Genomic DNA, 27,178 nt, shown 5'->3' with positions numbered 1-27,178 from the left:
TGCCGCAAAGAGACAGTCGATGGCGTCGTCAATTCGGGGGAGCGGATATACATCTTTCTTAGTAACGGCGTTTAGGCGACGGTAATCAACGCAGAACCGCCACGTACCGTCTTTCTTCTTCACCAATATTACGGGGGCTGCCCAAGGACTAGATGATTCTCGAATGACGCCTTTGCATAGCATTTCTTGGACCTGATCACTGATTATCTTGCGTTCTGATGGGGATACACGATAGGGTTTTTGTCGGATTGGCTGGGCGGCTCCTGTGTTGATGCGGTGACGAGTTCTGGACGCAGGAATTGATGGCGGTCCATTGTGCTGCGCAAAGTCGAATACCGAGGTATGTTTCGTAAGCAGGGCCATCAAAACTTGACGCTCATTATCGCTGAGTGACTTATCAATCATGGAAAGTATCTTCGAGCTCCCGGAGCTCGAGACACTGGTTGCTCCTTCATCGGGGAGTTCCGCAAGTACTGCCACCGATACGGGAGAGTCTGTCGGAAACGTGGCAATCTTTAGGCCTTGAGGTAGCACTGCCGCTTCAGTGGAACAGTTTAGCGCCCACAGCCCCGCGCATCCATTGGTCACTGAGACCACGCAGTGCGGAACTAATACGTTTTTCTTGAGGCAGTTCCGATGTACAGGTTCCACTGCAGCATCGAACGAGATAGGAGTCGGAGATGAACAGGCGACGGCAACACGCATCGCGGATAAGGCGGGCACAACTGTATCCTCAGACACGCACAGCACACTCTCCGGGCAAGCTTCACCTTCTAAGAGCACAGGCGAAACACTGGTGTCGACACTGAGTTCTCCCGTCCGGCAATCAACATTCGCACCACACAACTGCAAAAAGTCAATCCCCAGAATCACGTCATGCGAGGAGCGAGGAAGAACAGTAAACTCTGCATTAAAAACTTTCCCACCCAAAGACACATCCACGTTACACACACCAACCGGGTATAATGCTTCACCACTGACTCCACGGAAACTTGTGCACTGGTCCCAACGAAACATAACCTTGCGTCCCAGGAGGCCTTTAAACCCCACACTCATGACCGAGACAGTTGCTCCCGTGTCGACTAAAGCCATTGTGGAGACCCCATCAATCAGTACATGAACCTTATTCTTTAACATGAAAATAGTTGGAGGCAGTTGAGTCGGCAGCACACATTTTCCAGCGACCTCACCTCCATCGGCCGCGCTGGCTAGTTTCCCGGCGGGGGCGACACGAAACGGCGCCGAGGCGATGGTGACGTGAATCGCGGCCGAGGGGATGGTGATCGGGAGGCTCGGAAGGCTGGTGGTGGCGTCAGAGTACGGTCGGAGGCAGGGGAGCGGTAGCGGTTCCGGGTTCTTTCTGCTCCAAAGTAGGTCTCCTGGGCGGTGCATCGGTCCTCTCGAAAGTGGCTTCCTGAAGAGGAGTCTCCTGGCCACTGAGTGCGCAGTGTACGACCGCTAGACCGCGTAGTCGGCGCTGACGATCCGTAGTTTGATGCTCGGCGTCGGCTACAGTACCTAGCTATATGGCCAGGCATGCCGCAGCAGTAACACACTGGCGAAGGGCGAACTTCAGAATGCGGATTGAAGTAATCTGCCGAAGACATCGGTTGAGGGTAACGAGGCTCTTCCCCTTGAAAGTCGTAGGTAGCGGCGAGTCTTCGTGGACGAAAGTTGCGTGGGCGTGAATCAAAACGTTGAGGGGGCGAATCATTGCGTGGTGGTTCGGTCGTAATGTAATGCGGTTCGTCTCTGGAGCCGATAAGATCCGCGACGTTCACCGAGTGGTTCCAAGTAGCCGAAGGGGGTTCCCGAAAAGTGTCTCGGAAAACGGAGGAGCTGCAACGAGGCGCCGCATAACGTGCCTGTTCGTCATGTCGCTGGAGCTCCTCGCGGACTATCTGGCGGATGGCGGACGAAAGGTCTGGGAGCAGAGGACTCGTGTCAACACTTGCTACAGTCGTTACATTGGCCAGCCGTCCAAACTTTGGTGTAATTCGGCGAGTCTTCAGCGCCTCGAACGTACGGCAGTGCCGTATCAGTTCTGATACAGTGTGCAAGTTCTCTTTACCAATGAGGAAGTTGTACACGTCTTCCGCTATTCCTTTTACCACGTGCCCCACTTTATCTTCCTCTGTCATTTGAGGGTTGACGGTGCGGCACAGCTTCAAAATTTCTTCGATGTAGGTAGTGCAAGTCTCGCCGGGTACCTGAGCTCTCTGGGCTAATGTGAGTTTCGCACGTTTCCTCTTTGCGTCCGAGTCACCGAAACACTTTTTGATTTCCTCAACGAAGCGTGTCCAAGTAGTCAGCATGTCCGCGTGGTTGTCGTACCATACCAACGCCGTGCCGGCCAAGAAGAAAACAACGTTCCTAAGCTGACTGGCAGCGTTCCAGTTATTGTATTGGCTTACCCTTTCGTAATGGGTTAGCCACTCATCCACATCTTCCTCTGCCTTCGCCGAGAATGTGCGTGGCTCTCGGTAGTGCTGGATAGGGACTGGGCTCGCCGAGGCACTGCTGGTGAGGGTATTTTGCTCTGTGGCCATGACTGAGCGCGACGGCGAAAGTCCGGCGAGGCGACGGCTTCGGCGTAGCTCTTGTGCTGGTGGCTCCGTTGTAGGTCGTGGGAGTTACCCCGCACAGCTCCACCAAATGTTACACACGAGGTGTTTTAATGCAGAACCAGATGAATCTGGTTGATAGGCGTGGTTGTTGAAGAGCGGTCTCGCGGCAGCTTGGCTCACGTCGTTCTCCTCTTTCTTTCCTCTGGTTGTTGGCGCGGCAGGCGTGGTTCATGACAGCTTGTGACAATATATATATATATAAACGAGAAGAAAGGGGGTTAACCGAGGGACCCGATAATTATTAGTCATATAATGAGAAGCCAACAAACACTGACACCAAGTACAACATAGGGTAAATTGCATGTGCTTAATAAATGAAAATAAAGTGATGATAAATTAATGCAAATTAAAGTGGATGAAAAAACAACTTGCCGCAGGTGGGAACCGAACCCACAACCTTCGCATGTCGCGTGCGATGCTCTACCAATTGAGCTACCGCGGCGGCGTTTCCCCATCCACTTTCTTGGGTATTTATGTGTACTAGTAGAACCCTGGGAGTGTTAGCCAGCGCCCCCACTCACAGACCTTGGCGGCGGACGTGGAACGTCTTTTTTTCGGTTCGGTTCCCACCTGCGGCAAGTTGTTTTTCCATCCACTTTAATTTGCATTAATTTATCATCACTTTATTTTCATTTATTAAGCACATGCAATTTACCCTATGTTGTACTTGGTGTCAGTGTTTGTTGGCTTCTCATTATATGACTAATAATTATCGGGTCCCTCGGTTAACCCCCTTTCTTCTCGTTTATTACATAACGAGGGTCTCGAATCCGGCAACATTGATGCCTTCAGGTAGCATATGTGGGTTTATTGACCAGTTGCCTTCACCCGAAAAGATCACGTTCTCGTGACGCCTGCGGCAAAAAAGACGTTCCACGTCCGCCGCCAAGGTCTGTGAGTGGGGGCGCTGGCTAACACTCCCAGGGTTCTACTAGTACACATAAATACCCAAGAAAGTGGATGGGGAAACGCCGCCGCGGTAGCTCAATTGGTAGAGCATCGCACGCGACATGCGAAGGTTGTGGGTTCGGTTCCCACCTGCGGCAAGTTGTTTTTTCATCCACTTTAATTTGCATTAATTTATCATCACTTTATTTTCATTTATTAAGCACATGCAATTTACCCTATGTTGTACTTGGTGTCAGTGTTTGTTGGCTTCTCATTATATGACTATATATATATATATATATATATATATATATATATATATATATATATATATATATATATATATATATATATATATATATATATATATATGAAAGAGAAGAAAGAAGAAATGTATAGAACGGCTTACCACTACCGAGAGCCGAAATGTCCCAATGCGTTTCAAAATTTCGGCACTTCTAATTTCTGGCGCTTCTTAACCAGTGAAGGTGCAATGCCGCTCGAAAAACGAGAACAAAAAAAAAAATCGAAGAAAGCAGCGAAGACCCCGCCGATGCGAATAATGAATCACCATACCAGGCGAAAAATTTAAGCACGCTATAGTGAGCCCTATTCAGTGTATTGCGTTGACGAACGCTGTTTTGACAGCTATTCAGAGATAATTCATTGCAGCCAGCACTAAATATTGCTGCTGCAGAGTCAAAGAAGCCGCGGCGGTGACATCAAAGCGGAGATGCCGCAGCCTCATAACGATCCGAAGGAAGCCGGTGAGTTGGATGAAAGGAGGAACTGCGAGAAAACGCAGCGAAGCAATACCATTCCGCTTCGCTAGAAAAAAAAAAAAAAAAGAGGCACGTGCCTTCGCCCTGATAAGAGCACATGCCGATCTGTGTGAGACGAAAAACCCAGGTTCAGTCTGAGTGAGAACCAACGAAAGGAACACTGTAAAAGATTCCTTGCAGCGGTGCATGCATGCAGCAGGATACGCCATAGGTACCCATTAAAACAATACTAATAATACTGAAAAATAAAAAGGACATACCCGCGCAAGATGTCAAAATGCCAAATGATCTCCCTGTACTATCATACTAAGCACGATTAGACAAACACACACGGCTTCGAATAGTACCGGACACCACATCAAGCTGCGCTGCCGCGCTGCTGTTCTTCCTCGCTGCCATCAGTTCTTAGAAATTTATTTATTTATTTATTTATTTATTTATTTATTTATTTATTTTCCTTCTGCACGACCTGTAGCGGTGAGCTCCTATTTAAAAAGAAAAAAAAGAAAAGGCGACAACGCGCTGAGATAAAGTGCAGTGTGTGTACAAAATCCAACTTCCAGCACCCAGTAAATGTGTTAGTCTATCGCTGCTATTCGCTCAACGCTCAATCGCCGAAGAGCTGGATGCATTAAAAAGACAAAGCAATACTACGAGCAGACGAGGGCTCACAACGCCGACTTCTTCCCTCTAAGGGTATCGATCGTTCAAAAAAAAAAGGAACAGAACCACAAAACCAAAACTCAACACATCATCGGTTAAAACCAGCGCCACCTATAACCTCGCCCGGCGGCAGAAATTACCGAAATTGAGGAAGAAATTGCGAGTACAGAAAACAAGCAGAAGTGCGTCAGCATTTTTCGCAACATCTCGTGCAAAGTCTCAACGGTTCGCGACCACCCGGTCGTTAGTGGCGAAAAATAAATAAACACATTATCGCTAACAGAGAGACAGCAGCGCTGAGAGTAATGGAAAAGTAACGCATCGTCGACGAAACGAGCTTTTAGTAATGAAAACGATGAGACGGAGAAGCACGGTTTCTTACGGGATACAGGAAACGGGTTGGGTGGTGGAGGAGGGGAGCAGGGCAGGCGCCGACAGACCGGCAGAAAGTAATCCACTCTTGATGGCTGCAACGACTTCGCAACTACGACCCGTCCGAAAATCCCCGGGCCCACCGCGATATTCCATTGCCCTAAATGCCGTCACCCCCCTCCTCCTCCCGTCTGTCCATCGTACACTCTCGCTCCGTTTCCGTATACCCTTGGGTCGTCGTTCTTACCCAGGACCATAGCTAGCCCCCGTCTCCGGCACTAAATAAGGAAGGCCCCTCGCCCCCATTCCCCGTGAAAACGGCCACATCGTTGCGGGAGACGAGGTGGTTTTTTTTTTTTTTTAATGCATCCGGACTGCTTCTTGACGTTCATTTATACCAGAGCGCGCGCCCGCGCGCAGCTAATAAAATACGAGAAAGAAACATAACAAGAAAAAAAGCTGGAAAGGGTCAGGTACTAAATTAGCGGGTCTGAAACGAGCGTAAACAGAGCGGACCTCGTCCAGCGCTTATGCGAAGGCAACAAAGAAGCGAGTCCCAAATTTGAAAACAATCCGGCCATCATCTTCCGTAACGGCGGGACACGAAAGGGGACGCTATGCGCTGCGTGTATATATATATATATATATATATATATATATATATATATATATATATATATATATATATATATATATATATATATATATATATATATACACACACACACACACACACACACGCATTTGTTAAGGAGAATCGTGTAGCCGTCTATATGTAGACTTCTGGGATCACACTTTGGTAAACCAAATCGAAGTCTTTGGTTTGCTACATTGATTCAAATTTGTTTATTGTTTACTGTTTATTCATTTGGCGTCTATAGGTTGGTGAAAAGCTGAAGCGCAAAGCTTCTCTTATCTATCTATCTATCTATCTATCTATCTATCTATCTATCTATCTATCTATCTATCTATCTATCTATCTATCTATCCATCTATCTATCTACCTATCTATATCTATCTATCTACCTATCTATATCTATCTATCTATCTATCTATCTATCTATCTATCTATCTATCTATCTATCTATCTATCTATATCTATATCTATCTATATCTATCTATCTATCGGGAACTCCCAAGGGAATATTTGTGCATTCCCTCGTGCGGAGGTTTTCCGTGAAGGTAAAAATACGTACGAAAATTATTCGCAATTACATAGCAACACGACAGCTTGCGGGTTATAATCTAACAAAATCCACTACGGGAAGGTCAACGACCATATCATTCGTTATTCACTGCCGCAAGGAGAAGCGAGTTAATAGCGTTGAGGATTCAATAACATCATCAATACTTCTTTTGGGGGGGGGGGGGGGGGGGTCGAGTTGGTTCATCTTGCAACATATGGGTAACAGCGCCAACAGACGACCACAAGAAAGGGGGAACGTACACACAGGCGCCGCTGCGTACGTGTCTCCCTTGTTGTGGTCGTCTGTTTGCGTTGTCACCCGTACGTTTCAAGATTCAATAACATCGGCGTCATCCCATGCCGACGACGCTTAGGAAAAGTGCACGACAGCGCCGACTTTATTCACGCATGCGCTCTTGCGCGTACACACCCTCTCTCTACACTTGCCTCGTCTATACTTCATCGCTCGGTACTTTCCTGTGAGGAACGCTATATATACGAGGCGTTTCTACGAAGACATTTAGTAATTACTTAAGAACCACCTGCGGCAGATAGCATAATTCTAGTCATTGAGCTGGTCTACTTGTAGAGGCGGATATTAATTGCACGAGATTCTAAATGCTTAATCTACTAATTAACAAAAATTGAGCAGTTAAGGTTTCGTCCAATTACTTACGCCACACATTGCAATTGGCAAATTCTAGCTCGCGAGACTGTCAGGCAGACACCCGCTTGAAAAGAATTCTGCGGATTCCGTCATTTTCAAGACATGCGCCATCAAACTTGCTGTAAAAAAAATGAACTGTTCCACTTATGTTTTAAACAAAACGCTGATTTACGCATTGAAGCACAAAGGTAACTGTACTATACCAATGCATTTCCTTTCAAATTTCGAGAATTAATACCTCGAAAGTGGTGTCCTACTGAGAATTCGTTCCGATTGGACCTATTTTGCGAACTCCCATGGCTACAACTTGTAAATTGCAATGTGTGCCGTAAAGTAGTTAAGAACTTAATTTGTGACTTCTTAATTAGTCCTTTATTCATTTCTATTTCCCTTTAAAATAATGTCTGCCTGTTTCGGAAATCTTGCTCAAGGATTATAATTGTACTATTTGTTTATTTTATTTACCAGAGTTCCCACAGCGCCTTCAATAGGCATAACAGTGGGGCATATTACATTTAAAAAAAGCAATACAGGCAACATAGAATAAAACACCACATGTTCATGTTTATACACTATTAAATCATGAAACTACTGTACGAACATAACATTTGAAGTTATTTTGATACTGTCACTTGGTAACCGATTCCAGACTCGAGTTGCATTGGGGAAAAGACGACTCACTAAATAAGTTAGTTTCACATAAAGTTTCTTTCACTTTGAGTTCATGATCAGCCCTCATAGACACGTAGTTAGGCACATCTAAATACTTCATGGGATCAACACCTGTTCTTGGAATTAAATGTTACAATGGGACAGCTTTAATTCATGAATTATTCCTCGCTTGTGCGGCGTGTCCCATCCAATTTTCTTTTCTGCCACCGACGACGTTTTAAAGATTACTTTAAAGATTAAAGATTACCAAAACGCACCGAGAGTGCCACGTTAAAGAACGGAATCCGGCTTGCTATAGATAGATGATAATTGTCGCAAACCACGATGAACCACGAAAGATGGGAATTTCTTTAAGGGCGTTGTTTCTAAGCTTCACAGGCCGCGGGCGAATGTGCGAGAGTCCCACGTGACCCGCCTCGCAAGAGAGAAATATGCATACCGCATCTAATTCCAAGATGCGACGCGAGCCTTTCAAGGTTACCCCCGAAGCGAATTCCGAGAGTGTTATGGCAGGTCGCGTGTACGCGTCCGCATTTACACCTACATAATGTACACGCCTCTATACACGTGGGCATTCGAGCGGATAAAAAAAAAAAAGAAGTGTCTAGCTCCACGCAACTATTTTTCCGCTCTCTGTCTCGATTTTGCACTTTACCAAGGAGTCTTTTCAACCCAGAAATTTCGTTTTGCTCACGTTACCGTCATTATGGTGGCGTTTGCAAATTAAAAAAGAAAAGTTCATTGTCACGAAAGCGCTCCTCTGCGCAGACGACGACGCAGACAACACAGGCAGACGACACATCCAACATTAAGCGCGTAACTCGATTCCACGCAGACGACACGCAAAACTCTTCTCCGAGCGGACGATGCAAACATGTGCACCACCGTGCAAGGTAACGCGTGGCAAATGGAGCTAATTTAGGGCCTCTCAACCATTAGCGGGCACCGTGACCGACGCCATCGCGGCCCTGCTCTAATGCCCGACCGCCCCGAAAAGGCGTAATAAGGTACACACGGGTCCCAGCCAGACGCCCTATATATACACGTAGACGCGCCACGCATCGCCTCCCCAGAGGGTTCTGCGAGACGACGCGAAATTTGCGCCACTATGCCGCAGTATAACGTCTTAAGAATTTGTACGAAAACTACTTGTGACCGTCTTCGTAGTGAAGTAACGTCAGTACACGGATGAGGAAGCCTGCGCTCCGAGGAGGCAAGGTAAACGATATCCGCAAGTTCCAACCGAAGAACGTCTGTGTCACCGCTCAACATACGGACGTGACATCCGACATTTCCGCGATTCACGGCCCGCTGAGCAGCAACTGAAGTCCGTCTGCGTCGTCGCGCTATACCGCAGAGACAAGCGTAATATTACTTCCAAGCCAAAGGCTAGCCGGAAGCCTAAAGATAAACGACGGGTGGAAACGTGCTTATCACGAAAACAGCCGTGACGTGACGTCGTACGTAGAGGACGACTCACTCCCAACTTGGACGGCGCCAGCAGAGCGGATATTGCAAACGCTGTAGCTGACCTCACCAGAGAACGCCGAGGAAGCAGCGGCGCATTAATCACATACGCACGCACAATGCATCTACACTACAACGCTATCGCTCGAAGACACTTCCGGGTCCCGATAAAAAAAAAAAAAAAAAAAAAGATGCGCTAAACTGTTTCTCAGTCACGGTGCATGGTGCCCGTATGTATAGCAGACATGGGCAAACTGCGAAAAGCGAGAACGGCAAAAGTACTGAAGGCCTTGGCTAAACAGGAACTTCCACCCTAAACCTCGACGACAACACTCCCCCCATCCACGACCTTGACGCTGCAGCTGGGAGAGAGGTCGATATCGACCGGCAGTTAGAGGCGCCCACATTTGTTCGTGATTAACAACATGCTTCTCCCCGGATACCAGAGCTGTTTCAGGCTGAACAAGCCATTATTCTTGCGAGCTGTCGGGGTGAGAACGCCCGCCTATTAGTGCGGGAAGTCATACCATCCAGTTTTTTTTTTTTTTAGTAGGTCACGGTGACGTCAAGCTATACCAGGACTCGAGACTGCAAAAACAAACTTGGGCGTCTTTTTTTTTGTTCGTTTTTGCAGAGTACGTCGCCGTAACGAGCGCTAGCCAACTAAGTAGGAAAACATCACTCGTGCACTGTAAACGGAAATAACTCCAAGGTGGGAGTATAACGCTTGTCCTCTAGCGACCCCCCGGTTCGGAGTTTATTATGCTCCGCATGATCGGAGTAGAATTTTTACTCCGATAATTCTTGCGTGGAATTATGGGAGTTTTTTTTCTGTCTTTTCTTTCTTTTTTGCTTTGCAATGGACGGAGTTTTTCGAGGTGCAACGGGAGTATAAAAAGAGGCATCGCGTGAGTTTGCGCGAACATCTTTACATACAGAGGCTGCTGGTGAAATTTCGAAATATGCACACGAGACCGCGTCAAATTGAGGAAACAAGTCAATGAAAGCACATATATCATGACATACATAAACATTTCAGAAACGCCCAATGCAGAAATTCGTAAGACACTCCACGTACACGCGATAGTCAAGAAGCAACGGTGCCAGTATATATACCCACGATACTGTGTGCCTCGAAACCGCCTAGGGAGCAGCTGTGCTGTTTTCAGAATTACGACTCACATGCTCGTTCATACGAGATGTGCCTCTCTGATATTAACAGAATACCTTAATCAACACAAAACTGTTAATTCAGAATAGTGAGAGAAAAAAGTCAACGGCGTAAATTTTCACAATTAGCACGCCATTCTATGAGTGCTGGAGCGACTGCGCACACTGCCGGCGTTCGCGGCCAAAATCACAGTAAGCACGAAAAATGTAAGTGCGTCTGCTTCATAGCAAAATTAAATTTTTGCGATATAGTGGTAGCGTAGCAACAAATTATTACTTGTGAGCATGACCAGCAGCAGCCGACGTAACACCGAAAAATGCGCAGTCGTACATATTATACACCGCACTACTTGCTCCGCGTCCAAGCACTATCTCTCGGTTGTGAAAAGGAGCTACATCGCTGATCTGTCGAGTGAATCCTTAAACTCGGAGCCAGCAGGCATGCGTCTAAATCAGTGTCTCGGATAGAGCGTAATGTTAATGCAATATCGGGAGCAACGACGTGACCAAAACCTATATGCGCGATAACAATTCGATGCACATCGCTCAACAAGAAGCTTTATTTACAGTACGCATACTTATGTCCTACCGTTTTTCTTCGGGTGAGAATATCCGTTCGCAGATACATAAAAACAGTTGCTTGCACTCCGATCTTTCTCACTGGCAACACAGCACCGCAACGAACTTGAGGTACGCCATCTATGTGCAACTAGCACGGACGTCGTCGCTCGAACAGTGGCTGCTGTAGCCATTGCTACGCCGTCCTTTCAAACATTACACCGGTCGTTGTCAGCATGTACCCAAAAGGACATAAAAGTCGTATTTCCCGTAGTGAAGAACACAAGCCAGGGTCACGCAGCACGAAAACACAGTCAGAACCTGAGCCGACATCACGAGCCAGTGAGCAGGTTCGAGGTATACCTAAGCCTTTTTCCGCACTTGAAAACGTTGCTCTTGCATTCATCGTTGTCAGCAAAGTGATCAGAGTTAACGTACTTGAAGCTGAAAAACAGCGAGCTTCAGGCATGCCTGTAACACTTTCTGGAAGGAAACACGGGAAACAAATTGACGAAACGCTGTCACGCAACGACACTTCACAAATGTAAACAAACCGTCAGCCATGAGCACTGCCGACTCCGCCGAATGCGCCCGATCGCTGGCGAGGCGCATAGCCTCATGGGAAGCGCCACGTGACCAACCTCTTTCGGCGGAGGGGAGTTTTTTAAAACTCCCTGTCGGAGTTTCACGGGAGAACAAGATTTTTAAGCGGAGTAAAATCGCGTCATGTCGCCCTAATACTCCCGCAGCTAGCCAGCGGAGTGAAACGAGGGAATGGCGCTGTTTTGCTCCCATACATCGGAGTAAATATTTGAGGAGGGGAGGTTTTAGGGCACATCACCTGTTAAAAACTCCCAGGTGGGTTTATTTTCGTTTACAGTGTGTTCACAATTCAAGATAATGGCGGCGCCCGAGATTCCAAAATCGATGACGCCGTTTATCAATCGGCCGAGTGTAAAGGGACAGAAAAGAGGAAGATAATTCAATTCGGCTCCATAAGTAAGTTAAGCTTCTACAGTGCAACAAAAACCACTCTCACCGTCAGAGGAGGCTTGACGCAAAAACGAATGACTGTTCCCGCAGCAACTTGCCGTGACGTCATAGGTTTTGACGGCGCCTGCTCCAGTCTAGTTACTTTTTATGCGAAGCATATTACTAGAGCTCAACCCAGCTCCTCAGGCGCGGCGGTGTCGCCTTCAACACCACGTGACACCGTGACGTCACGACAGAGGAGAAACGGGGCTCCAACTCGCGCCGTCGCTCGCGGCGTCGCCCCCGCATCGGACGCGGTGAGCGTCGACCAACGCAGCGTTCGGCGCGACAACGAAATGTGCGCCTGAGCAAGCGACGCACGCCTGAGCCGACGCCGACGACACCGGCTTTTCTGCGACACGAGCTCCTTAACGCTGTCGCGTCAAAATAAAAGCTAGTATGCTTCGCATCCTGGGCTTAACCTTAGCTAAGCCACAGCCATTTTTTGCACTGTATTCCAAAGGAGTCAGACTGAATCTGGCAAGTTCAGAGAAGTTTACTGAGCTCCATGACGGGTCAAATACGAGAAATTTTCTTGAAATCTGTGTCGTCACGCTGACGCATACCGGCGCTGGTGTATTTAGCGCGAATCCCTTAGCGTTAAATTATAGAGAATACTGTTTTATCAGCACACCTTATTCGTCTAAACAGGTCACGTGCTCTTTTTTTTTGCTTTTAACGTTCTAAACTCAAGCGTACTATATATGAGAGTGGCCTACAAGACCGCACTAATGTCGCAGGCCAGAGTGTGTGAGACGTTCAATGGACAGCTCCGCATTGATTGGGACGACTCGCATATCACCAACGCTCACCAAAACCTCGGTACACGAGTATTCTGCGGATTACGCGTGCCCGTCGTGATGTGACCTCCACTGCGGGGCGAGGAAGCGAACCCGCGACCTCGTGTTCAGCAGCAGAACGCCCCAGCCACTCGGCCACCGCGACAGCGCCACTATCTACAGACGATTTTTAGTGGGCGCCGCCATCTTGTACAAAACATTTTTTTTGTTTTCAGGAAGGCAGCGAAATGCAACCAGAGACGCGCGCAACACGAGCAATAGAAGCAAACGACCTATTCGAAACGTGGGAGGCCAAGCTAACCCTCGGGGACCTGGAAGACCAACGACAACTCGTCACCAGGGCCAAGAGGGCAGTCGAAGCCAGAGGGTTTCTGGACTAAGGAGCCTTCCCACCTTAGGGTGATACCCGTCCTCGCTCGGGACACTGTTTCGTACAATAAACGTTTCTTTCTCTCTCTCTTCTCTCTTTCAGATCTGTGCGTACAATCACGTCAAATTAACGTTGTCGCGAAGCACGGAACGCATCCCTACAACCACTGGGCCGCCTGGACCATCCGTCCCCGATAGTTCTCGAACTTCCCGAGGCTCTTCCTTCGGCCAACAAGCATCGCGTATATAAGTGCGGCGTCTCGCGCCAGTCCTGGACAGTTCGGGACGACAAATGGAAGAGGCCCATTCTCCTGCGCAAGTATCGGCTGTAGTACGCCGTGCATTTTGGTCGTTACAGGCAGAAAACGACACAGTTAAGAGCCCAAGACGGCGACACTCAAACGCTTCCCCTAAGACAGTACACGGCGACCACCGCCGCCATTTTACTCTCGCACCCGCGTTCAGAACAAGCAGGCTTACCAGAGTTCTAGCCCCGTTGCGCCGACTGTCGGCGCGGCCCGCGCAGGCACTGCGGGTTAGATCACGTGACAGCCGGTAGCTAGCCAACATTGGTGGCAAAGAAGCGACATAAGAGCAGGCTGAGCGCTATTGTGGCCGTTCGTTCAGCCCGTTACGGCCGTTCCCGGTAAGAAAAAATGAAATGGCTGTCATCTAGAAGCGCTGAAAAATCTAGTACATCGACATTGGATGCAGCGTCATGTCTATGGACGCTGTCTAGCGCTATAGTACACTACAGACAGTGTCCTATATGTAGGCGATACACAGAGTACTCGTAGGGCACTAGTTGTCTAAGCTCCTTCTTATACAGAGGGAGAAGCTTAGAAAAATTCGGGCAGAACTTACCTACGATGACTATCCAAGCATCGAAGCCGCAACGCGCCACGTATGATGTACCTATACAGGAGCCGGGCTTCTCTCTCTCGCTTCCCTCTATAGGCACACTGCCCCATCTAGCGACGCCGCCTAGAAGTCCGCGCGTATCCAGTGGCACATACGCGCGGGTTCACGGCCCACTTTTTTTTTATATAATGCACTACCTCCGGGATCCGCCCACATTTTCGGTTAGGTTAAATACCCGCGGTAAGAAGCCGGCCTTACAATGCCCAGAACGCTATTCGCATTTAAAGCGGCCACGTGACCACGGCACCCTCTGCGACAATGCCCTTGCGCGTGGACCCACTTTTTTCTTTATTTCGTCCTCGCAGAAAGACAACCACCGATGCAGCGCGGGCGCGCGCACAATGGTCCGGGCGAGGCCCGCAAACGAGCTCGCCGTTCAATAAGAGCCAAGCGACGAGACTTGGGGGGGGGGCGAAGCGAAACGGTCCGCCGCCGCGCCTCACAATGGAAGCGCCCCGGAACACACACACAATGCACGGTTCTTCGCGGAATGATGGAGACACCGCGCGAAGAGGGGAAACAAGGAGCCACCAGAATGATTACTAAGAGTGCGCAGAACAAAAGCGCCCTGCCTGCTTCGCCAGACATGTTTTATATATATATATATATATATATATATATATATATATATATATATATATATATATATATATATATTTATATATATATATATATATAGCGTACAAAAACATAGGAAGTATGGTGGAATCTGCAGAGAACAAAAAACAAGTCACTCACAGACTAAACGCACAGTGTATCAGCTCGACCTTTGTTACACTACAGAATAAAGCCCTGCAGTATCTTAGATCAAGCTTCAGACGTTGATAGCGTATTGTTTTTTGGGATACGCGTTGCCCGTTATATATATATATATATATATATATATATATATATATATATATATATATATATATATATATATATATATATATTGTAATTTAGTGCTGGGCTGTTTTGTCTGCCTTTGTGCCCGCTTTCACGTGTGCGCAGTTGTTTGTTCGTCTCAAAACGACGCCTGTATTGGTTCGTAAGAGAACTGGAGCGCACAAGCATCGCCAATCTCTTTAACTGATCTCCCAATTAGGGGAATTAGGCTTTTAAGGTTCCTAAGTGGTGACTATATCTATAGCCAAAACGTAATGCCTCATGCCTACCGCCCTGTTTCTACAATAAGCATCGCCTCCCCCCACATTTCTCCGGCTTCATCCCTCGGAAAGGGAAACCTAAACGGCCAGAAGTGGGCGCATAACAACCGCACATTTTAAAACGTCATCGTAATGAAGACACCGACAACGTCATCCCCAGCGAATATTTAATTCCAATGCAAAGTGAGAAAGGCTCCTTCTGGAGATCTCCAATTACCTGTTTATATTATTATTATTATTATTATTATTATTATTATTATTTATTTATTTATTTATTTATTTATTTATTTATTTATTTATTTATTTATTTATTTATGTCAGTACCACATGTCTCCATTTTGTGTTACTTCAGGGTTGTTGCTCATGTGCACCTCTTTTTATCCCATAATCCTTGGCGTAAATATAGTTGCTTCACCTTCCTACCTTTTTTCTTTTTCACGGTGCGCCAGAATTCCGACCTACGGTTGTTTCTGGGCCCGTAAAATAAGGTCAATAGACTGACTGATTGATCGATCCATTGATTGATTTGCGCCAGCCGATTATGCCTGACATTCTCGAGTTCGATTCGCAGGCACGAGAGGCGTAATTATAAAGCGGCTGCGGAATGCAAAATAAGACGAAAAAAAAAGTAAGAAAAAGAAAACACTCGTGCACCGCGCTGAACGAGTCCCCCGAGCGGTCAGAACTAGACCACGAGCGCGAGGGACAACCGGAGCCGACTGTTTCGAGCGCTGCGAAGAGAAATGCACAGGCGACGCGCGCTGCGAGTATAGACACTGCGTATAGAGATATGTAGCACGTGCAACAAGAAGGGAAAAAGAAAAAATGCACTCGGTCCGCGCAGCTGCCGCTCTCGCGGCGCACGTGTCGTCTGCGTGCGAGAGTTCAGCGCGAGGGACGTCACTGCGGACAGGCAGGCAGGCGATGTCGCCTCGAAATGAGGCGCGCCGCGCACGATGTGTGTACCTGCACGACACACACACACACGCACACACGCACGCGCACGCACACACGCACGCACACACACACACGCGCGCGCGCGCGCACGCACGCACGCACGCACATTCCCTCATCTGCACACCAATCGATTACGACGGTGTGGCGGGTGTTGGTGGCGGGCGCCGATGATATATAGTGGCGGTAGTCGTTGGTGTTTATGTAGGGTGTCCCAGCTAACGTCAGCCAAGCTGTTCAACGAAAAAAAAAAGAAACAAGTATTAAAAGAACACGGCGCAACACAAAAGCTTAACAACGTAGGTGTTAAGGTAGGTGTTAACACATACGGTGTCATAGATATGGCGACCGAACATCGTTTATAGGTTTTAACAAATGTAACATGCACCATGGAATTGTTTATATTATATATATATATATATATATATATATATATATATATATGGTTGAACAAACTGGCTAACGTTAGCTGGGACACACGATATACGCTACGCTGTATGTTGAATAAGCTTTTACGTCGAGCGACGGCGGTGTAAACTAATCAGTACGTCTAAACAATGCCTCAGGAACAGTGGGGGCCCATGAGAACCGAAAGTGTGATCTCGTATAATCCGCAGCAGGACGTAATTACGGCCACTGCGGCCCAGCGGAAGATCCATCACAGGCATAAGCAACGCATATGCGCAGTATGCACACGGATGCGATCGCATGCGCGTCCGCTTCGCGCAGTTACGCCTGCATCTCCTCGCGAAATAAAGTTTAGAGTATACTCGGTCGCCCAGGCTAAGTTTCCAACGTGCTTTGAATTCAGTGCCGCCTCTCAATATTAAAAAAAGAAATGCACGACTACAGCTAGCTATACCGTCAGGCATTTCCGATTTCTATCACCTCACGTGCGGCTGGTGCGAGAATTCGCTAAGGCGCCTCACCGGACCCCGTCGATCGATTTTACGAGTACGTCGCTACATCCTGGCGCACCAGGCTCCATCTCTCGGTGAAGACCATGTAAACGCTATCGAAGAAGTGTGACCAAAAGAAACTATAGCTCATATTTCTTTATTGCATTATTTATTTATTTATTTATTTATTTATTTATTTATTTAAGGCTACGTTACAATCCGTCATGCTAAAATCGTTTCCATGCCAAGCAGAGTAGTCATAGCGCATGACAGCTTTGGTGACTATAAATAAAGTTACAAAGTTTGATAACGAAACAACGCGGAGGAGGAGGGGTGGGGGGGGGAGGAGGGGAGAGTTGCAGAAAGTCAACGGCTCCGAGCTCCTCGTGACAGTCCCCCAATGGACGGTTTGCAAAATAGTGAGCGCCGTCTATCGTACAACAAACGAAGCTTCAGCGCTCTGGGTGCGAGGGTGGATGGTTAGACAACGTGTTTCGGTTGTAGGCTTGCGCCCATGCGACAGCGACTTTCCGTGCGATCTTTCATCCAGCGGCTGCTGTAAAAAAATGATTGAAGACGACGTCTTTCCGTGCCAGTTTTCGGACGCTGCATGGACTTCCGACTTGACCAAGTGTAACATCCAAACTGACTGTGTGTGGCACTATCTAAACTCAAAAACTTCGACCGTTCGTCAGGCGCATCGAGGCTGGGCACTGAAAGAAGAAAAATATGTCAAGAATATCAGAGTGAATTTAGACACTGGCGATACCACTATCGGTCTGATGAGAGCGATGTGTCTTCCGTCGATGAAGAGTGGATTTTACGTAGTTTCCGCGTGGTTTGACAAAGCAACAGGCAACGTCGTTGGAGCCCACTGTCAATGTGCCGCCGGGTGAGCACACTTGTTTCTATATCGGTTTGTTGTGCAAGACATGGGGGGCATTACAGACTTGAATATTAGGGGATGTAAGCCGCACGAAACCTATCGGAGACGCTAACCTCCGGCTGTATAAAAGAACCCAAAGCGAGCACCAAAAAGCACGAAAGGCCAACAATAGAGTTTGCCTTCCCCAACGCTTCGGTGTGGCTTGCGTCCCCTAATCTAAAGCTCTGTATTAAAATTGATTCGTTCATCCGCGTGCTGTGCTGTTCTTTGTCGATCTGCAAGCTCTTGCACAGCGTTGAACGAGCTGTCGAAGCAGCCGCAGCCCACACGAGTACGGTAGGTCATCTTGCCCCGCGAGTAGCCGGCTTCGAGAATCGTGTAGGTTTTGGGACGTGTACGCATCTGCTACAGGCGTACGCTTAAAAAGTGTGCCATATATTTTAGAATATTGACAGTTCTGTACGGAGGGCAAATACGCAAATGTGAACGCTTGGACAGGCAGATTGATTTCGTCCGGTAGTGTGATGATCGCGAAATAACGCGAGCGACACCAGTGCGCAGTCGCACGCTGTGTCGGTGTTCGTCTGTATTGAGTTTATCACTTTTCCGGCAAACGCGGTTGCATTTAAGGGTGTCCCGAAGCTTGCAGATAGAAACAAGCAGCAAGTAGGACGTTGAGAGTTTGTACCAAGAGCAGCGAGGTAGCGCAGCTTGTGTGCCGTCGTGGCATCTCTGCGTGGCAGGTGTCATGAGCACCCTTGGCAGACATCTGTTGCATGCCACCTTTGCACCTATTTGTAGAGGGCTTCCAAATGCATGCACTCCAAGTATTCAACGCAACACGAAATGGCCATACCTGTATATGTGTTTGTGATCATAGTATTTATGCTTTACATCAGACGTCATATCTTTGCCTGTATCTTTTATCATTATCACATATATTCATCTATGTTTGGCTTGCAGCCTGAGTGAAACCTGCCAGCATGTGGCTGCGGCGTTGCTCGCAGTTGCGGAGAAGGCAGCTGACAAGACTACCTGCACCGACGTACCCTGCAGATGGATTGTGCCTTCAGAAGGTGTGCAATGTATTGTTTTATTCCAAACAAGCATGGTGTTTTGTAGTTTGAACTCGCTTCAACATTGAGTGTATGCTTAGACCTGGGTGTTGCAAATCACTCGTGCTCTCCAGCCTAAAAAAAAACAATTTATTTCACTGGGCACTACAACAGGGCAAACAGTGAAGTCGTGTTGCAGTTAAAACGCACCATTTCTTGAACTCGTGTTTCATAATGCACCATGCTGACAGCTGAACTCACTGAAATTACAAGGTACCTTCCTGCAGAGACACAACACAATACTGAGCACATATAATAGAAATGAGTACATAAAGTTACATTGGTAATATACTGCATCTGTTTTATTCCAGCCAAGAAGCCAGCTCCAAGGGTGCCCCTGAAAGAAATTCCCTTCCAGCGACACTTAGTAAATCAACCGGCTCGCACGAAACGAAGGAGGGATTATAGCCCCACCAGCAACTTGCTGCCATGTGGCGATGCGGCTGCTCTGGGAAAAAAGCTACGCACTCGTTTGCCTACTCTGCAGGTAGTGCGCTACCTCGGCACAGCAGAATGCGCTCCTAAGAGAGAAATGGACACAGCAAAGCCTAAGATTGCAGATGAAGATAACCTGTCAGACACGCATGTACAGGGCGTAATAAATGCTCATCTGCAATCTCTGCCAGCCTTAGATGGTGCCGAGCGTGAAGCTTTACGCCTTCAGACTTTAGGACAGGCAGATAACAAACTGTGGCATGCTGCACGCACTGGTCGCCTCACTGCATCCATGTTTAAACGGTTTTGCCGTTGTGTCAAGCCTGAAGGCTTGCTAAGGACAGTATTCTATCCAAGTGGTAAAGCAATGTCAGAGGCAATAGCCTATGGAAGGAAGCACGAAAAGGATGCTGTGGATTTGTATGTGCAGCTCCAGCAAATGAGAGGCACAAATGTGCAAAGCCATGAAACTGGGCTGCACATTCATCCGCAATATCCTTTTCTGGCAGCTTCACCTGACAGAATTATTGTTTTAGATGGAGAAGAAGGTCTCTTGGAAGTTAAGTGTCCCTTCTCGAAGAAGGGACTTACAGTTGAAGAGGCAAGTAAGGACAGAAAGTTTTGCTGTGTCCTTGAGGAAGATAATGAAGTAGTACTCAAAAAAGATCACCCATACTACTTTCAAGTTCAAGGGCAAATGGCCATCACTGGCCATGCATGGTGTGACTTTGTAATTTGGACAGAAAATGAACAAGCTGGTGAGCCAAACTGCATTCACATACAGCGGATATATTTTAACAGTAAATTTTGGGAAAATGAAATGCTGCCAGCCCTGCTGCATTTTGCTAAGTGGGCACTTGTGCCAGAATTAATAACAAAGCGTGTGAAACGACTAGGCACCCTTTATTTAAATGGACAGTATGTTTCATACAAGAAATTGCAACAAGGTTTTTATGTTTGCAAGCCTGGAAATGGTCTTGCAGTGACATTACGGAGGCTGAAGTGAATGAAGCTGTAGTGCCAGGATGTGTGGTAGTTTGAAATTATGGGGTTTTACGTGCAAAAACCACAATCTCATTATGACGCACACCGTAGTGCGAGACACCAGAAATTTGGTCCACCTGGGGTTTGTTAATGTGCACCTAAATCTAATTACATGGGTGTTTTCACACCCGCCGTGGTTGCTCAGTGGCTATGGTGTTAGGCTGCTGAGCACGAGGTCGCGGGATCGAATCCCGGCCACGGCGGCCGCATTTCGATGGGGGCGAAATGCGAAAACACCCGTGTACTTAGATTTAGGTGCACGTTAAAGAACCCCTGGTGGTCAAAATTTCCGGAGTCCCCCACTACGGCGTGCCTCATAATCAGAAAGTGGTTTTGGCACGTAAAACCCCATATATTATTATTATTATTGGGTGTTTTCACATTTTGCTCCCATCGAAATGCGGCCACTGTGGTCGGGATTAGATACCGTGACCATGTGCTTAGCAGCCCAAAACTATAGCCAGTAGCCACTAAGCAACCACGGCAGATATGTAAATAGTTTAGCTTAACTTCTTGGGGGGAGGACATAGGGGAATAAAGTTGCACGTTTGGCTTGTTCATGCATCATATTGAATGCCATTGGCATAGCGCAAAAAAGATGGGGATAAGAGGCGCAGAAAAACATAACACATGCAGCGCTAACTTTGAACAATAGATTTATTTCCAAGATGAGCAGAACATATGTCGTACTCCGGAAATGTCAGCAAATGCAAAAAATACAAAACATGCACGACAACAGCAGGCTCATGGTAGGCTATTATCATGTGCGCCAAAGTTCTAAATGTTTTGTTGATAATACATAGCCATGTGTGCTGACGCATGCATCAGCAAACCTTTCATAGTATTATCAACAAAACAATTAGTATTGTTGCTCATGTCATAATAGCTTACCACAAGCCTGCTCTAGTCTCATGTTTTGTGCTTTTTTCGTTTGCTGACATTTCCGGAGCATGTGCCCAGCGACGCACGCAGTGGACGACATATGTACTGCTCCTCTTGGAAATAAATCTATTGTTGAAAGTTAGTGCTGCATGTGTTATGTTTTTCTGTGCCTATTCACCTTTTTTTTGCGCTATGCCAATGGCATTCAAATGGAACATGGTGGAAGGAATGTATGCGGGGCAGGTGGTTGTGTAGCATGCCACCACATCAACATGACAGCAGTGCCGCAGCATTGCATCTGAAGGTTGCAAATGTGCCTAAGTAATCTCAAATGTTAATTCGAGAGTTATTTATTGCTTTGAATGTGCACACATTATTTCATACATAGCAGGCAACTCTAAAAAGGCTAGAGCGACTTCTCTCACTGTTTGCATTCATGACCAAAAAGTGCTTCGCATATGAATGAAAAGGTATGGCTACATGTCATTTAATCTAATGTAACATTATGATTTAGTGTGTTCCTCTGTTGTGCAATATTTACTATAAGTGTGCAATATATCCTCTGTACATGAATGAAGTGTGCCCACTACTGGTACTTCTTAACATGCCGTCGTCTTTTAACTATAATGTGCAATATGTGTAACTGTTCCTTTACCTTTGCTTCTTAAGAGCAACTCTTGAAATTGCAATACTGTCCTTTCATTTCTTCATAACAATCACCCCTTGCACACTGCTGTGTCATAGTATGCTACCTATAAATAGTTGTTCTATTATTTTATGCTTCTAGTCTTGGTGTGTATTTGTGTCAATTTAGCTATACTAATGGCTTTGTGTGTTCACTTCCTCTTCATCTGGTCATCTATGCAATGCTGCCTGCCTGCAGAGTAGTGCACTTTCACTTGCAAAACACCGCGATTCTCCTGTTCGACTACTTGCGTGAGGGACTGACTCGCAGTACTGTCGGGCATGTTTTGCACCCCTTTAAAGTAAGCACTGTCGTGGCTACACCAATGTGTGCGTGTGGTTATGATGCCTTTCACTGTTGTGCAATGATTATTTTTACTTTTTACCGTAGACCTTGACAGTCCTGTTCAGTTTATTCATAACAATCACCCCTTGCACGCTGCTGTGTCGTAGTAAGCTACCTATAGATAGTTGTTCTATTATTTTATGCTTCTAGTCTTGGTGTGTATTTGTGTCAATTTAGCTATACTAATGGCTTTGTGTGTTCACTTCCTCTTCATCTGGTCATCTATGCAATGCTGCCTGCCTGCAGAGTAGTGCACTTTCACTTGCAAAACACCGCGATTCTCCTGTTCGACTACTTGCGTGAGGGACTGACTCGCAGTACTGTCGGGCATGTTTTGCACCCCTTTAAAGTAAGCACTGTCGTGGCTACACCAATGTGTGCGTGTGGTTATGATGCCTTTCACTGTTGTGCAATGATTATTTTTACTTTTTACCGTAGACCTTGACAGTCCTGTTCAGTTTATTCATAACAATCACCCCTTGCACGCTGCTGTGTCGTAGTAAGCTACCTATAGATAGTTCTATTATTTTATGCTTCTAGTCTTGGTGTGTATTTGTGTCAATTTAGCGATACTAATGGCTTTGTGTGTTCACTTCCTCTTCATCTGGTCATCTATGCAATGCTGCCTGCCTGCAGAGTAGTGCACTTTCACTTGCAAAACACCGCGATTCTCCTGTTCGACTACTTGCGTGAGGGACTGACTCGCAGTACTGTCGGGCATGTTTTGCACCCCTTTAAAGTAAGCACTGTCGTGGCTACACCAATGTGTGCGTGTGGTTATGATGCCTTTCACTGTTGTGCAATGATTATTTTTACTTTTTACCGTAGACCTTGACAGTCCTGTTCAGTTTATTCATAACAATCACCCCTTGCACGCTGCTGTGTCGTAGTAAGCTACCTATAGATAGTTGTTCTATTATTTTATGCTTCTAGTCTTGGTGTGTATTTGTGTCAATTTAGCTATACTAATGGCTTTGTGTGTTCACTTCCTCTTCATCTGGTCATCTATGCAATGCTGCCTGCCTGCAGAGTAGTGCACTTTCACTTGCAAAACACCGCGATTCTCCTGTTCGACTACTTGCGTGAGGGACTGACTCGCAGTACTGTCGGGCATGTTTTGCACCCCTTTAAAGTAAGCACTGTCGTGGCTACACCAATGTGTGCGTGTGGTTATGATGCCTTTCACTGTTGTGCAATGATTATTTTTACTTTTTACCGTAGACCTTGACAGTCCTGTTCAGTTTATTCATAACAATCACCCCTTGCATGCTGCTGTGTCGTAGTAAGCTACCTATAGATAGTTCTATTATTTTATGCTTCTAGTCTTGGTGTGTATTTGTGTCAATTTAGCGATACTAATGGCTTTGTGTGTTCACTTCCTCTTCATCTGGTCATCTATGCAATGCTGCCTGCCTGCAGAGTAGTGCACTTTCACTTGCAAAACACCGCGATTCTCCTGTTCGACTACTTGCGTGAGGGACTGACTCGCAGTACTGTCGGGCATGTTTTGCACCCCTTTAAAGTAAGCACTGTCGTGGCTACACCAATGTGTGCGTGTGGTTATGATGCCTTTCACTGTTGTGCAATGATTATTTTTACTTTTTACCGTAGACCTTGACAGTCCTGTTCAGTTTATTCATAACAATCACCCCTTGCACGCTGCTGTGTCGTAGTAAGCTACCTATAGATAGTTCTATTATTTTATGCTTCTAGTCTTGGTGTGTATTTGTGTCAATTTAGCGATACTAATGGCTTTGTGTGTTCACTTCCTCTTCATCTGGTCATCTATGCAATGCTGCCTGCCTGCAGAGTAGTGCACTTTCACTTGCAAAACACCGCGATTCTCCTGTTCGACTACTTGCGTGAGGGACTGACTCGCAGTACTGTCGGGCATGTTTTGCACCCCTTTAAAGTAAGCACTGTCGTGGCTACACCAATGTGTGCGTGTGGTTATGATGCCTTTCACTGTTGTGCAATGATTATTTTTACTTTTTACCGTAGACCTTGACAGTCCTGTTCAGTTTATTCATAACAATCACCCCTTGCACGCTGCTGTGTCGTAGTAAGCTACCTATAGATAGTTGTTCTATTATTTTATGCTTCTAGTCTTGGTGTGTATTTGTGTCAATTTAGCGATACTAATGGCTTTGTGTGTTCACTTCCTCTTCATCTGGTCATCTATGCAATGCTGCCTGCCTGCAGAGTAGTGCACTTTCACTTGCAAAACACCGCGATTCTCCTGTTCGACTACTTGCGTGAGGGACTGACTCGCAGTACTGTCGGGCATGTTTTGCACCCCTTTAAAGTAAGCACTGTCGTGGCTACACCAATGTGTGCGTGTGGTTATGATGCCTTTCACTGTTGTGCAATGATTTTTACTTTTTACCGTAGACCTTGACAGTCCTGTTCAGTTTATTCATAACAATCACCCCTTGCACGCTGCTGTGTCGTAGTAAGCTACCTATAGATAGTTCTATTATTTTATGCTTCTAGTCTTGGTGTGTATTTGTGTCAATTTAGCGATACCAGAGTCCTTCCATTTTTTTCTGGTCACGAAACTGCCGCCTCAGTTTCATATAGAGCCAGCGCCCGCCGCTAGAGGCGCAACCGTGCATGAGAGGGCATGCGAACGCCGCTACCGCTGTGGTTGTGTGTGGGGCAGTCTCGGTATTCTAGCTTTCTCAACTTCCTCAACCATCGCTCTAGTTTCACGTAACTATTTTTAACATTGAATATGCTTAAATTACTGCCTGAGCGCGTCTTCTGCCATGATATGAGCGCCTGGGATGAAAAAAAAAAAGCCGCTCATAACATGAAGCTTGCTGCGGTCTCAGATAAAAAATAAATAAATAGAAAATCTGGGATTTTAAGAGCCAAAACCACTATACGAGTATGAGGCATGCCGTAGTGGGGGACTCAGGATTAATTTTGACCACCTGGGATCCTTTAAAGTGCACCTAAATTTCAATAAACGAAAATAAACGTCTGAATGAGATTTAGGTATACGATGAATGCAAGACAAACTTCGCTACTAAATGTCTTTAAATGCACCTAAAGGTCTGCAAAGCGATGCCATTTCTGATTGAGATTTAGGTAGGAGTAATGCAAAACAAACTTTGCTTCTAAATGTCTTTAAAATGCACCTGAATTTAAATAAACTGGTGTTTTGCCTTTCGCCCCCGTCGAAATGCATCCGCTGTACACGGCCGGCTGGTCTCGGTTCACATTTCTACATCAACGCCATTCGCCTCAGCACTTTGGCGGTCTCCGCTTTTTAATATTTGCCTGAGATTAAACTCCGCGCATTCGCAACAAAGCACCAGTGGTCCCACTTTTCACCAGATGCAAACATATGGGCTGTTGCACCGCCGCTCACCAGTAAGTAAGCGCAACCTCCCCGTTGCGCATAGTGCGAGATTGTTCGCCGAGCACAGCTGTTCACTTTCTGTTTAACTGTGGCAGAGAAGGACTCTGACTGTGGGCAGTATCTTGTAAGGAGATCAAAAGCATGAAATTGGTATTGCAAAGGGCTGCTACCGTTGAATACGTAATGACAAAGAAAAGGAAATTGAGCTGCTCCATGCGCTTAAGATTTCTCTGCAAAGTGATGCCATTTCTGAATGAGAATGCAAGACAAACTTCGCTACTAATTGTGTTCGATGGGGCTTTTAGCAATGGATTGAGGCGAACGTAAAATGTTAGCACCTGCGCAGTTTAAACTAGCTCTATTGTAATTAGGCAATCGCCTTAGCAAACAGTCGTTTAGAAGCGTCAGTAAGCCCAGCACTTATTCACGCTGCTCGTGGTTTCGACACAGAAACGGCGAGACTAAGTATTTTGGTTCTTAATGCGCAACTATTTACAATATGTTAAAAACTTTATAATTCGATTAAGAAAAGAAATAGAACGTGTTGGTGCAAAAACAACATGCAAGCATGATCATTCATTTATCATTAAAATAAGCGGACAGAAATACAGACAGCACAGAGGCGTCCGGTCACGAATGGTCCACCATTCACAATGCAAGAAGTTTGTTAGAAGCATGACACTGATATAAATAAGCGTAAAGAAATAACATCAAACGTGAGAGATATGCATTGGGGGGCAGGAAACAAACACGAGCAAACGAATGGCAATAAATACAGAATGCATAATCGATTGTTTCTATCAACAAGAAAGTATAAAGCATTTCATAACACATGGCAAAACAATTCTCAAACCAACACAAGCAGCCGCATCACAAATACAGCAATTTTTTTTAAATGGCTTGTTAGAGATACCACCATTCTACTTCTTCAGCTGTTACTTGCAACACGTGTTAAGCATCGTTGTCCCTCCACGCCACTTCAACTAAACAGCCCAGCACTCGAAAAATTGCGCAGCACATGCACGCGTCTCGGTACGCGAACGATGCCTTCTGTGGCACAGTGGCGCTGCGTCGCGGCACCTTTGGGCAGTATATGAACCTCTCCCATAGCGTGACGGCGGAGTTTCGTGACCAGAAAAACATGGAAGGACTCTGGCGATACTAACGGCTTTGTGTGTTCACTTCCTCTTCATCTGGTCATCTATGCAATGCTGCCTGCCTGCAGAGTAGTGCACTTTCACTCGCAA

General features: G+C 46.4%; 2 protein-coding genes across 7 annotated transcripts in view; one reads left to right on the top strand and one right to left on the bottom strand.

Moving 5' to 3' along the window:
- Nucleotides 1-27,178, bottom strand: part of Snap25 (Synaptosomal-associated protein 25kDa) — a 413,499-nt gene that overhangs the window by 325,573 nt on the left and 60,748 nt on the right. The window lies entirely within an intron of this gene.
- LOC135904740 (uncharacterized) lies at nucleotides 17,685-21,046 on the top strand. Its single transcript, XM_065435691.1, has 3 exons — nucleotides 17,685-18,064; nucleotides 19,022-19,134; nucleotides 19,485-21,046. The coding sequence occupies exons 1-3, from the start codon at nucleotides 17,739-17,741 to the stop codon at nucleotides 20,612-20,614; spliced, it is 1,569 nt and encodes a 522-aa protein (XP_065291763.1). The 5' UTR covers nucleotides 17,685-17,738; the 3' UTR covers nucleotides 20,615-21,046.

This window comes from Dermacentor albipictus, chromosome 7, assembly GCF_038994185.2.
Source record: "Dermacentor albipictus isolate Rhodes 1998 colony chromosome 7, USDA_Dalb.pri_finalv2, whole genome shotgun sequence".
Classification (NCBI taxonomy): Eukaryota; Metazoa; Arthropoda; class Arachnida; order Ixodida; family Ixodidae; genus Dermacentor; species Dermacentor albipictus.
The sequence above is the reverse complement of the archived record's forward strand: the minus strand, read 5'-3'. Positions and strand labels throughout refer to the sequence as shown.

Coding starts and splice junctions, on each gene's coding strand:
- LOC135904740 (XM_065435691.1), top strand. CDS start 17,739: ATGATTGAAGACGACGTCTTTCCGTGCCAGTTTTCGGACGCTGCATGG. Junction 18,065..19,021: donor CACTGTCAATGTGCCGCCGG/GTGAGCACACTT, acceptor TTTGGCTTGCAG/CCTGAGTGAAACCTGCCAGC. Junction 19,135..19,484: donor ATGGATTGTGCCTTCAGAAG/GTGTGCAATGTA, acceptor GTTTTATTCCAG/CCAAGAAGCCAGCTCCAAGG.